This window comes from Equus asinus, chromosome 6 (assembly GCF_041296235.1).
Source record: "Equus asinus isolate D_3611 breed Donkey chromosome 6, EquAss-T2T_v2, whole genome shotgun sequence".
Classification (NCBI taxonomy): Eukaryota; Metazoa; Chordata; class Mammalia; order Perissodactyla; family Equidae; genus Equus; species Equus asinus.
In genome coordinates this window covers 83,251,733-83,265,284 of record NC_091795.1, presented here as the reverse complement: position 1 = coordinate 83,265,284, position 13,552 = coordinate 83,251,733, and the positions used below count along the sequence as shown (strand labels likewise).

The following is a 13,552-nucleotide window of genomic DNA, read 5'->3' as shown; positions in this document are numbered from 1 at the left end:
CTGTCGAGGAGGAGACCCCCACCTCCTCCATGGTGGCAATGGCTACTGTAGGACCTGAGCCTCCGAGTTTCCAGAGCCCTTCCCTACTCCGTCGAGGTACCAGGCTGGGGCACGCATGCTGATTCCGCAGGGGAGAAATGGCGACAGTAGGAGGCCCCTGAAGACGAAACCTGCTGGTGGCCTGGGAGGCCACCGGGATTCCCGGCAGCAGAGAGGGGCTGCAGCGCCCCCTAATGGCAGGAGGGGTTCTGTTTGTCAGTGAAGGAGATGTTGGTGGAGAGGCTCCGGTCTCAGGGTTCAAACTTCACCCCCAAACGGCCCGGAATGGGACATCGCACAGGCTCCTTCCCCCTCGGATGCCCCGGACCACAGGAGAAGCGACCTCTGCGCCTCTGAGCCCACTAGCACCCCGGAGCACCTGGGATTAGAGGGGCGTGCAGACAGGGCACACGGGAAAGCTGTCTAGTTAGAGCACGCTCTGTAAGCCACGCTATTGTTCCGTAAGTTCCCTAAGACTTGGTAAGTGTGGCTAAATCCCCAATCCCCCTCTCCCACCCTAAGCTCCCATCTGTCCCACAGACAGAAATGGGCAAGGGCCTCTGATGAGGAAGCTTGTCCGTTGAATTGTTCTTTCCTCAGGAGATTGACTCTTTTCCTTTGTTTCCTGCTGTGTTCACAGAAGCGAAGTATCTGAAATGCAGGCCAGAGATAAAGTGCAGCCTGATGCAATTAGCTCAGTGCAGCCTGCCGGTCCTAATGGGGGCGGCTCCCGCTCCTCCCAGCAGGCCCGAATGCAGGCGCTGCTTGTCATCTGCATTCTGCATCAAAGCCCCAATAGGTGCCATCTGCCCTCTCCACCTGCGGGCACCCATAGTGAGCCTGGTGTGGAACCCGGAGAGTCCTGTGATCAGAGACGCCCAGTAGGGGGCGCTTCCCCACCCCCACCGACTGGGTCACTGTGTCAGCTTCCAGGAGAAGTTGGAGGATGGTGGCCCTCACCTGAGAGAGGCCTGTAGATGCCCCTTGAGCCTCCTTTGGCCTCTGACTGTCCCTGGTGGGCAGCCATCTCTGCTCTCTACCCACCTCACCCTTCATCCCAAACCTGGTTGGGCTCTGGCTGCACTCCTGGGAGCTGCGGAATCTTCCTGAAGCCACCTCTGCTGAGACCCACACTCCTCACATCCCAGTTAGCCCAGTCCCATGCTTTTTGGATTTTTTCTTTTCGCTTATTATAAATAATGATAATGGCCCTAGTAGAAAATTTGGCAAGTACAGAAAAATGTAGACAAAAGAATAAAAGTTACTCATAATCCCCTCACCCAAGAATAACATCCCTGCTAACATTTTGGTTTTTTTCCCTCCTGCACATAGTGTTTTACATGATGAGGTTATATTTGTGTCATTTTATGTCCTGCTTTTCTCATTTAACATTATAGTATAAGCATTTTGCCATCTCATTAAGAATTCTTAGTAAACGTGATTTTTAATGCCTGTATAATATTCCGTCATAAGGCTGTAGCTCAAGGAGACCTATGCTGTCTTGATGTTTGTTTTCACCTTGAGGTCATTTTTTCATTAATCTAAATTAGAGAGTGAGATCCTGGAGGAGAGAGCTACCTCTTCTTGCAACGAGGAGCCAAGGGTCCCAGTGAGGGTGGTCCCTGCTCTGAGCTGTTCTCCCACTCGTGGGTCTCAGTGCCCACCCTCCCCATGCCTCCTCTGTGCAGTGGGACATTTGGGGCCTCAGAGGCTGGTGTTGGGGCAGGATGGGGCCCGATGGTGGAGCTTTAGAGAGCCGTCGTCTCACGTGTCAAAGGGCCGAGCACATGGTGGCACTGAGTCTGGGCTGGGGACACGGTTGGTGCTCAGCACATGCCCATGGATGTTGTTGCAGTTTATTAATGATCCAAGGGCCATTACAGAACACTCTTTCTCACAGCGCAGAACACTTTCTTTTGTAATATAGCTCAGGTGGAGTGAGTGACTGCAGAGGGTGGCTGGGGAGGCACTGGGTTGGGTGTTCCTGGGTGAGAGCTTAGCAGAAGCTGCAGCTGATAGTCCTGTGCCAGAATGCCCTGCAGTTCCCCCGTGGGACTGGCTGTGAGGCTGGGTCTTTGCCTCTGTCCCCACAGCTCAGGCAGCAGGAGCCCGGCTCAGGAGATAGGCCCCAGGACAGCAACCCTTGCCAGGGGTCCTGCCATTGTCCCTCCTTCTCTTGCCACTCACCTTTCTGTTCTGCTTCTCCCCAGGCTCCTGGCATCTCCAAAGCGGACAGTCAGTCCCAGGGACTCACGACCAGCATCCGGTGGGGGCAGACGCCCATCAATCAGTCCACGCCCTGGGACACTGATGAGCCGCCCTCCAAACAGATGAGGGAGAGCGACAATCCAGGTGTGTACTTCGTCGGCAGACAGAGACACCTGCGCCCAGGGCTGGGAGGGGTGTGAGAGGCCTCCTGGGTGCCCCAGCTCCTCAGCAGGTCCTGACCCATGGGCCCGCAGCAGCCAGGACGTCAGGCTGTGTGGGGTGGGGGCCCCGTGTGTAATTCCCTGGGCGGCAGCTGCGTCTCTGCCCCTTTCTCTGCTGCTCAAGAAAGCATTTGGGAGGGCAAGGAGGGGAGAGTGGCTGTGACTGTGGGAGTGACTGTGAATCTGCTTTGTGTTATTCTGAATCGTCACTCCCAAACCTCACTATTCTGATTCACAAATTTCCCGTCACGCCTTCCAGGGAGGTTTTGCCTTGCCAATGGTTACATGAGAACTGGGATGCTCTGCCCCCTGACCTGGGGGTTCACCACCTCCCACAGTGCCCCAGACCTTCTCTGGACACCTCTGAGTATAACCAAAGCTTTCCCTGTGATCTCCCATGGGCCCCAGACCTCCCCTTAGGATACACAGGACACATCCTCTTGGCCCTCCACACCACATCCCTACAGGTACATGCAGACCCCACTCAACCCCACCCCAAGTCTCCTGCAGGATAAACACCCTAAGCCCTTCAGCCACGCCCCAGACCCACGGCTTCCAGTCCCTTTACCTCCCAGGGACTTGCTCCTCTCTCTGCCTCCCTCGGTGCCCAGAACCCAACACGAAAGACCCCTGTGTGGTCTGACCAGCACCTCTTTCCCTCAGCCCCTCTACTCTGATCATTGCAGCCTGGGATCACTTCTGCTCTGCTGGCAGCCACGTCACAGCCTCAACAGTGAGACCCCAAGATTGTCATGGTGGCTACTCTGACCCCTGTCCATCTCCTCAGAATCTGGCTGAGGAAGCTGGGTGTGGGGACCCAAGGGCAAGACCTCGTCACTATCTTCCCGTATGACTCTCAGGATGTCTTAGAGTCCTGCTTTTATTGCTGACCTGTGCCCAACTTTCCCAGTACTATGTCACCCACCCTGAGCCTCCGTGGACAGCATCTCTGTACCTCCACCGCAGAGTTGTCTGAGAGCTCACCAGCTGTGCTCTCAAGTTCTGATGCATTTTTCCAGGCTCGCTGGCTAATCCTGGAGAGCTGAGTTTAGGAGGACATGCCTTGTCCTTAAGACACTAGGCTGGCTCCCCGTGACATCACCGCCTCTTCTTCAGACTTGGAGACAGTCCCCCTTAGCAGCCCATTCTAGAATCTCGCTGGCACTGCTTCCCCAACATTGGTCAGCTTCTAGTTTTCTCCAACCTCTCTCGTTATCAAAATCAGAACTGTTTGCTGCGTATTTATCATGTGCCTTGTTGAGTGTGTCACCTCGATGCCTGCAGCAACCTATGAAGTTGGTGTTATAACTGTCCCATTGCAGAGGAAGAAACTGACTCATGGAAGGCTTGTGCCTAAGGTCACTGAGCTAGGGAGGGGCAGAGCCAGGACTGAAGTGCTGTCTGTCCGACTGAAGCCCGGCTCTCCACCACCATGCCCACTGACTCTCCCTGTGGCCGACTCCTCAGGGGCAGCACCCGCCGGCAATTTAATAGTCACCCCGCCCTTGGCTGCTGCCCTGCCTCACAGTCTTTATTTATATGAGGGAACTCCCACCCCACTTCTGGCCTCTGAGGCTGGGGATCCTGAGTGGCACCCTGGCCAGCACTCTCCTTCCTCAGTCTCCCCACCCTCAGTCCATACTGCCACTCCAGAGACTTCAAGAAAACCAAGGTGGCATTTGGGTGATGGAGACCTAAACCCAGACTCATGGGGTCAGAGGCGATCCAGACTGTCCTCCCTGTCACAGAGTCTTCTGGCTTCACTCAGAGTCCTGCTTAGGTCACCTCAGTGTCAGCTCAGCTCAGGGTCCCTGGGCCCTGCTCTGCTTGGTCTGGGCACAGCTGGCCTTGCATCTTGTATTGGGTCTCAGGAGGTATGTCTTGACCCCCTTGTTCAGCTAAAATGTCCTTAAGGGCCAAAATGGACCTCTCTTGTTTCCCTCAGGGCTGACCATGCAGAGGTTGCTTAGGACAAAGCCTGGCCCCCAGCCAGGCTGTGGAGAGCAGCCCTTGCTGGCCTTCCCCCTCTGCCCCCACCTCCTGCACCACAGGGCCCTTGCACGGCTCCAGACTCTGGTGTTCTCACCTTGTCCAACAAACATCTACTATCCAGCTTTCTCCCCGCCTCCCTCAGATGGCGATTCTCCAGAAAGGAAGGAAAAATACCAACATTTATGGAACATTTAACACATGCCAGACACTCTGCTAATTTTTTTTCCCCAAATACATTTTCCTCATTCTACTCTTCCCAGGAGGTCTATGAGGTAGGTGTTGCTAGTTCCATTTAACAGATGGGAAGAATGAGGCTCAGAGAAAAGCAACTTGCCCAGGGCTCTTAGCTAGTAAGTGGCAGAGTCAAGATTTGAACCCAGATCTCTTTGAAATTCTCCGTTTTTTTCTCTCTGCTTTGCTGCCTCGTGAGCTCTCCCGTGCAGATGGTGCTTCCTCCTCTGAGCCCCAACAGCCATCTGTTCATAGACCCCACAAGCATTTATCCTGTGCTACAGTCATCACAGGTCTTAATCTGAGGGTTCCTGGACGCAGGTGTCTCGTCCACCTCTGTGACCCCAGCACCCAGTCCAGGGCCTGGGGCAGTCGGTCTTTGTTGAGTGAATGTGTATTCGGCTGATGACATCTCTTCCATCTCCCTTGCAGGCACAGGGCCGTGGGTGACCACAGTGGCCGCCGGGAGCCAGCCTGCCCTGATCGCACACTCCTATGGAGTGGCCCAGCCTCCCACCTTCAGCCCGGCTGTGAACGTCCAGGCCCCGGTCATTGGGGTGACCCCCTCACTGCCTCCCCATGTGGGGCCCCAGCTCCCGCTGATGCCAGGCCATTACTCGCTCCCACAGCCGCCCTCTCAGCCACTGAGCAGCGTGGTGGTCAACATGCCTGCCCAGGCCCTGTATGCCAGCCCGCAGCCCCTGGCCGTGTCCACACTGCCCGGCGTGGGGCAAATGGCCCGCCCAGGACCCACTGCTGTGGGCAACGGCCACATGGCAGGGCCCCTGCTGCCTCCACCACCACCAGCCCAGCCGTCTGCCACCCTGCCCAGCGGTGCCCCTGCCACCAATGGGCCCCCCACGACTGACTCGGCCCACGGGCTGCAGATGCTGCGGACCATTGGTGTGGGGAAGTATGAGTTCACCGACCCCGGGCACCCCAAAGGTAAGTCCTGCTGCCCACATGCTCCCTGTGTGCCCGCGTCTGTGCTTCCCCGCGTGCCACTACAACACAACGCAGACAGGAATGTGGTTCCTGATGTCCTGTGCTCTCCAGCAGCTCTTTTCCTGGCCTCACTCAACCCAGAGGCTGCCATGGGGCCTCCCCCTGCCCAAGACAGCCCAGCCTCAAACAGAGGAGGCAGAGAGCAAGGTGGAGGAAGGAAGGGCAAGGAAGGTGGGGAAATGTGAGTGAGCAAGAAGAGGAGGAGAGGGGACAGCCTGCAAAGTCCAGGTCCTTCCACCTCCAACCCAAGCCCTGGGCCTTTCTCACTTCTGACCCCAAGGCTCAGCCAAGTACAGAATGAGCAGGAATCATCTGCTCCTCTTAGGGCTCCATGGAACACAATTCCCACCCATGAGGACAGTCAGAACACGGCTGTCTGTGTCCCTCCCCAGGAAAGCACCCTCTGCCGGGCCATTGGATGAGAGCACCTCCCAGGCTTTTAGGTGAGGCCCAGGAGACATTCCCACACCATCCTGAGCCAATTGAATATTTTGTTTCCAGGACCCAAGAGTGGCTCTGTGAGGCTCTGGGAAAGAGCACCTCCAGCCTTGGCCTTCAGTTAACCCCTTCTCCCAGCCCCAGGGCAGTTTTCAGGGCAGAAGCTTGAGAACAGAGCCAGTGGGATCAGCCCCCAGCCTGAGGGGCAGGGCCAAGGGCAACAGCAAATAGACCTCACTCCCCACATCTTTCTGAGGGATCTGTCCAGCAGGATGCAGAAGCAGGTGGGAGGAACAGGGCCCCGCATGTGAGGCTGGTGGGGTTTCTCTGCCCGAGACTTGCCTGTCCCTTAGAGCTCCAGACAGCCACCCCAGCTCCTGCTGAGTGGAGAGGGAAGGCAGCTGGGCCTGCCCCAGGTGCAGGCAGGAGGGTATGTGGTGGGTGGTCTACCCTGCTGGGGTTTCCAGGCCTCCTTTGAAAGGGAACAGTAAATGGTCCTAGGAAACATGGGCCTCTGAGCACAACTCCTCTGCCTCCCTGCCTCCAGCCCCTTGAGATGGCCTCTGGAGAGGCCCTGCCTCTTAGCTCAGCAATGACTCCAACTAGCCCTTCCTTCCCACTGGCTTTCATGAATCTCCATCTTTGTCCTTTCAAGCAATTTTCAGGCCTTGTCAAGCATCCCAACAAGGCCATGTCTAGCTCTCCACTGGGTTTAATTTTCAATCTGATTGCGCCCCGACTGCCTTTGTTTTGGAAATCAGCACTAGTTTTAAATGACAAAATTATAGAAAATTACGTCTAAATTCTAGTAAACTCTTGCTTTGTTTAAGATCTTTTTTTAAAAAAATTGACTAAGTTGATTTTTTGTTTGAATTATTTTGGTTAAGCTCCCTCTCCCTTTAAAAAAAAAACTTACTCCCAGTTCATATGCCGCCAACTCCGACCCCCTGGGCACCGGGTGTCCCAGCTGCTCCCAAGGCTGTGCCAAAGCCTGAGGCACTGGATGTGCTTCCCGCTCCCCACCACGAGGGATGTAACTCCCCACCCCGGGGTCCTCCCAGAGCTGACGGAAGGTCTTGCTGACTCGCCAAGTTTCAGGCCTGCCTCTAGGAAAAGGAGTTGTTCTGTGCAAAAAGGTAACTGACCCAGATGGGACTGGAGTCCCTGGTTTGGGGCTTAGCACCGAGCTGGGATCCACTTCCCCAAGGCTGCCAGCCACAGACATATCTGATCACTGTCAAGCACCTGAGCCCATCAGGAGGAAACAGGTGGTGGAGACAGGCCCCCTGCCTGGGCCCCTGGGCCCACTTGGCCAGCAGGCCATTGCAAAGCTGTTCCTGTGACATCTGTGTGGGGCCAGACAGCATGAACTATCCTCTCTGGTGGGCCCAAGCCCAAAGACAGGAAGGGAGAAGAGAGAGGGCCCCTAGCTGGGTTTGTTCTTCCAGCCTCTATAGGGTAGGTTCAGTGCTCGGTGAGGGCCAGGGATGGGGTGAGCCTAGAAAGTGTCCATGGCCCTGCCTTTTGGTGAGCCAGCGAGATCCCTCTAGCTCCAGCCAGTGACACCTGGTGACCCGTCCGTTACACTGATTTCCATAGGTTGCCGGCCAGCTGGCTCTTTCTCAAGAAATTACATTTAACTCGGTTCTTTGTTGACGGCCCTCAGCCGCTGATTTATCCCCTTATATTTGCGGAGAAGAAAGACAATGAAGCATGCACATACAAATGCCTCCCTACCCAAGCCTGGGTGGGTTGGTTTTTTCTTTTTAAGTAATTTCTCCTTTCATTTCTAATCTTAAAAGCCTTTATTGCTAAAGCTATAATTTGTCTGTCAGATCTAATGTCAAACAACTGCATATTTTTTAAAATAAGAAACCTGAATTTTGAAATCAAATCTTTGAAACTTGCCATGTGAGAATCATATTCCTGACAGGACCACGTGGGTTTGGATTTGGGTCACTTTTAATTTTGCCCCTGGGGATTTTACATCTCCGCAGCCCAATTGATTTCACACTCGTAAATGACAGACAGCCGGCTCTGAGCGGGAAGCAGGAGGCCCGGCGTGATGGCATCCACACAAGTCAGAACTCCACTTTAAAAAAAAGAACTTTCCTTTTCTCCTGTTCTCTGTTTGAAAGCTCACCCAGCATTATAATAAGATCACCGCAGAACACCTTGAGATCTAGCTCATTAAAGTCCCGCGATTTTTCCTGCTATGGTCTGACGTGACAACCTGGCCTCTCCCGGGGTTGAGTAATTATGGAGAGATCCCCTCCATGAAGAGCAGGTCTTGCCAGCCAGAGGGATGGGCCACTGGTATTTTTAGACTTCATTAGTGCCCTGATTTAAAATTTCACATTCTGTTTCTTGTAATTATCTTCCAATCGACCAAGCTGAAATTTCAATTGGGGCTCTGTTAGTCTGCCTTCCCAAAAAGGGTGTTTGGGACCTTAATTTAAAACTTAACCAGTTGAAAAATAAAGGTGGTATGGAAATGCCTTTTGATTTGCAATAGGTCAAGCGATTGTCTCTCATCTGTGACTAGAGAAGCCAGCTTGCATGCGGTTCACTTTAATGAGTGTTATTTAAATGCATTGAGCACATATAGATTTTCTTAAGAAACTTACAAGATAAATCTTTCTTTCTCAAAGAACAATTTTGGGGTGGGAACAATCTCTAGGATTTCTTTCTTTTTTTTAAGATTATATATTGAAAGCTAATTACAATAGATTTCATGTGTGCAACGTGATAAGGGAGGAAAAAAGAATTAGTTCCATTTGAACCCTGTTATAAAATACCTGGGCTGTTTGGATTGGGACCCTGAGCTAATCTATGGGCAGAAGTGGTGGCCAACCTCAGGACTGAGACCCACAACTCTATTGTCACTCACCAGGACCGTGTGAGCCCAGCTGTGTGTGTCACAGCAGAAGCACAGGCTATTGATGTCAGTCTTTCTAGCCCCTACCTTCTTCCACAAAGGATTTTTGGTGGCTAAAAGGGTGGCCAGAGACTTTTCAAAGCCCCAGGCCTATTGGTGAGCTGCAGAAAGACTATTGTATTTTCACCTGCATGTCTGGGGAGAGGGAACCCAGGCTGCACCTGCTCCCACCCACTTCTGGACCAAAAAGCAAAATCCAAGTTAACCTGAAGTAGGGAGGCTTGTCTCTTCTGACTTCAGATTTTTTAGGCCTGGGGTCAGGGGCCATGAGGATCCCCAGGGCTGGGGAGCCATGCAGTGTGGTGTGCGCAGCCCCTTCCTGTGGTTCCACATCTGCTCCCTTCCCATCCTTGCCCCTGGACCTCCACCCTGAGGGGCTCTGTCCTTGTGCCGCCTCCTGCTTGGAGAGCAGCTGCCCCAGTCTCCACTAGTGGCAAAGACAGGAGCTGCTGAAGAGCCTTTGAGGCATAGGGAACAGCTGTGTGACTGGGGCAAGTCTCCTAACCTCTCTGAGCCTTCCTTTCCTCGTCTTTAAAATGGGGTGACAGTACCACCCTCATCAGACATAGAGGACAAGTAAATGAGATCGTGGACGTGATCATACATAGCACTGTGCCCACTTAACACCAAAAACACTAGTCCTGTCGACACAGCCCAGGTCTGGAGAGTTCAGCAGAGAGAGAAACTAGTGAAGGATTGGAAAGCCAGGGCCCCCCCTCCTCAGGGCAGAAGAGCTGCAAGAAGCCCACACTTGTTCACAGGGCTGGCAGCTTAACAGAACCATGTCCTCATCTCTAAAACGGAGTAGGATGCGTCACCTTCCTGGCAGGGAAATTCAGTACTGTTCTCCGAAGCCACGGAGCCCAGCACAGATCTCATCTCCTTCTGCCCCAGCCTGTGACACACCATGGCACACTGCTCCCTCTGCAAGTTCAGTAAATATTCTGGAAGAGGCTGGGAATGCATGATAAAGCTGTTTGCCCACACGTGGTTAGCCCAGAAGCACAAATGTCCAAACTGAAATCCTCTTCCCACAGATCTGCTCTTCCTGTGCCCCTGTCTCAGAAGTGACGTCATGAACCCAACCAGGAGTTCAGGGTGACAGCCTGTGGTGGTCTTTGACCCACCCTTGTCTCTCTATGCACTGAGTCTGAAAACTCCTTTCATTCTACCTCCTCTGGATTGATCCTCTCTCTGTCTGTACCACCACTCTCCTTTCAGGCCACCATCATCTCTGGCCTGCATTGGTGGCCTCCAGGCCCACAGTGTGTCCCTCCAGTGCAGGATCCACAGTGCAGAGTGGTCTTTGCAAAATGCAGGTCTGGTCCAGTCACTCCCCATTGAACACCTCCAACGACCCCTGCTGCTGTTGGGACAGCGCCCAACCCTTGACATGCTGCCTCTGGAGCTGGCTCCCCAGCCTCCCACTTTGTCTCTTGCCATCCTGCTCGCAGGCAGCCGTGTAGCCACTCCAAGACCCGGGTTCTCTCCCATCCAGCTGTGCTCTGTGCCTTGGCGGAGTGCCTGCGAGCCAGTCTGCCCATTCCTGAGTCAGTCTCCCACTAGACCGTGAGCCCCTGGGGTTGGGGCAAAGACTCCATCCCATTCCCATCCTACCCCCAGTATCCCAGCCAGTGGCTGGTGCTAAGAGATGCCCAAGAAGCATTAGATGAATGAAGGTACAAAGCACTGGGCAGGGAATTATCTGCCCAGGCTCTGACTTCTCTCCACCTGCCTGCCTGCCTTGCATGGTGAAAGCAGGTTGGTACGGGAGGCCCCGAGCATAATGGCAAGTGCCCCTGCGAGATTTCATTCTGATGCCAGTCACCCCATACCTGTCCCATGCTTCTGGGAACAGAAGTCCACCTGTTTCACAGTTGCTCTTGTACCCAAGCACCTCAACCAAAATACTTGCCCCAGGGCATATGGGATCTAAAACTCTGCCTCAGCTTCCTCATCTGTAAAAGGGGGATAATAACAGAACTGCCATCTTACAGTTGTGAGAATTAAGCGAGTTATTTTACATAAAGCCCTCAGAATAGTGCCTAGCACATCATAATCACTAGAAATGTGCTGGCTGTTATTATTTTCACTACTGGTACCAGGGCCGTCTTCCAGTGTCCATGGGCTTTTAGGAGCCTGGGGTAATGTGACAAAGCCAAGACCAGTTTGCCCTCCAGGGTCTTAGGAGATTGCGTTAACATCATGATGTTCAAAGCACCTAGTTCCCAGGGGTCCACTTTGAACAGACAATTGCCTTCTCCCATTGTAACATTTTACAGTCCTCCACCATTGCCATAACAACCGGAAAGAACCAGCCTGTTGCTGGGACCTTCCTCCCAATTCCAGAAGCTATTTGTCTTGGGAGGGCTCCTCCGAACTACCCACAGGGGCTCTCAGCATCCTGTGACATTCAGCTTGATATCAGGGTGCCAAGGACACTGCAGGGGTCCTCCTCCATGGCCATATCCATAGATGGGACAAATAAAATTATGTCGCTCCTGCAGACTGACCAACCAAGGCTGCAGATGGAGAGAGTGTGTTAGGAGCATGTGGCTGGCAGCATGGAAGGTGGCCAGGCGTCCAGGGTCTGCACCAGACTGCTTGGGTAGAATTCAAATTCTACTACCCACCAACCCAATGAATTTGTGCTAGAAAACTGGTGTCTCTATCCTCAGTTTCCTTATCTGTAACATGGAGATAATAATAGTGTCATCTGCATAGACATGTCTTAAGAATTTAATAGTGTATGTAAAATCTCAACACAGCGCCTGGCACGTGGTAAGCTCACAATTTTAGCTCTTGTTATGACTACCGCTACTGTACGTTCTAAAGAACCCTGGAGAAGAAATACTGTCTGGAGCAACTTTGGCTCAGGAACGCCATTGTTTTTAAAGCGAGGTTGTCCAAAACAATCTCCCAGATCTGGTTAAGATAACACTCAACACAGACCTGGAACCAAACCCCCTCTGTTACCCGAACTTCCCCTTTCCAGCCCTCACTCCCAACACTCACACCTTCCCCCGGGAAACGTGTCTCAGAGTCTGTGGAATTTGAAACCCCGTCTACACGTCTGTCCTCCTCGCCTGGGCAGTACCTGCCCCAGCCCTGCCTCAGAAAGCCCTCCTCTGCTTCGCGGGGCTCTGTCCTCGAGGGGTTTGTTACTCATTAATTGGAGGCTTGTCCAGGGCTTAACGGTTTTGTTAACAGATCATCTGATGGTGAGTGAACCAGGCAAGCGGAAAGATGCAATAAAAATGGCCAGACCACCCAGAGACCATGTCATCCTCAGAGCAGGAGGTGACCCTTGCACCCCAGCTGTGTGCACCCCTCTCAGGGCCCCACTGTTCAACAGGACCCAGGCAGAGCAAGGCGCCCTGGGCCCCTCCTCACTGAGCTGAGCCCATGGGGCTGGGAGGAGCATATGGATTTTCAGCCTCAAATCTCTGCTGAGCATCTTGCAGGTCAGAAATCCTGCTCTGGCCCTAACCGTCTGACAGGCAGAGCCAGAGGAGTCAAGACGCCCATGGGGATGAGAGGGCTCTTCAGGTGGGAGCAAAGGGAGGGAACATTTCCTTCCCAGGGGCTTTAGGAAATGGTGCTGACCCACAATAGGAGGCCAGCTGCCCAGTCCCAAGCCCTGTCTTCTCTCGGGATTGGTGGCCCATGCAGGCACCAGTAGGGATGACCACTAGGTTCTAGATGTCTGACACTCAGAGGCCACTGAGGGGTGTGAGTCATGCCACCCTGCTGCACCACCAAGCATTTATTGAGCAACTAATGTGTGTAGTATTAAGCACCTACTGTGTGCAGAGCCCACGCTTGGCTTCTCTCAGGCAAAAGATACGAGGCAGTGTGCCAGCTGTGTGCCTCACACAGATCTCAGCTCCTACTGGATGTGAGGCCCTGTGGTGGTGACCAGGGTGTTCCAGACACCACGCCAGCCACTGGGAGGGATGGGGGTCTCTGTGGGGGAGACTGCACTCCACCTGGGGAGTCCAGGGGGTGCCAGCAATAAGACCCACAGGGGCGGGAGAAGAGAGGTCAGTGTGGACTGGGCCTTTAAAAGTAGGCAGAATGACGGAGGGGTGCAAGCAGAAGGCAGTAGTTCTAAAAATGCCAAGTCTTAGGGAAGAATGCTTGAGATAAGTGCCAGCGACACGGACTTATGATTTCTCTATAGATTCATCTGTCATAGAGTTACACACACACGCTTCTACTCAAATGGTCCGCAGGGCCTGTCCTGATTTGAGACAGGTCAGCTAGTGATTTATGCTTAAGGGTCTAAGAAGTCCATTCTCAGAACCCTTGGCACACAAAGTCCATTCCTGAAGTTTCCTCAGGCTACCTGGCTGCCTTCTTTACCTCCCCAGCCAGTGGTAAGGATTCAGATAAAGATCTTGGGGAAGAGTCCGTTTTCTCAGTCCCTGAGGCCATTCTGGCCTTGCAAGGTAGACTCCTTCGTCTGCAGGGGCTTTCA

The 13,552-nt window shown here is 53.5% G+C and overlaps 1 protein-coding gene across 5 annotated transcripts in view; it reads left to right on the top strand.

Moving 5' to 3' along the window:
• KLHL29 (kelch like family member 29) overlaps nucleotides 1-13,552 on the top strand; it is a 311,448-nt gene that overhangs the window by 242,096 nt on the left and 55,800 nt on the right. For all 5 annotated transcript variants that reach the window (XM_014866428.3, XM_014866429.3, XM_070512537.1 and 2 more), the window contains 2 exons: nucleotides 2,250-2,391; nucleotides 5,124-5,636. In XM_014866428.3, the coding sequence (XP_014721914.2) occupies nucleotides 2,250-2,391; nucleotides 5,124-5,636 (655 nt within the window). The remainder of the gene's footprint in view (nucleotides 1-2,249; nucleotides 2,392-5,123; nucleotides 5,637-13,552) is intronic.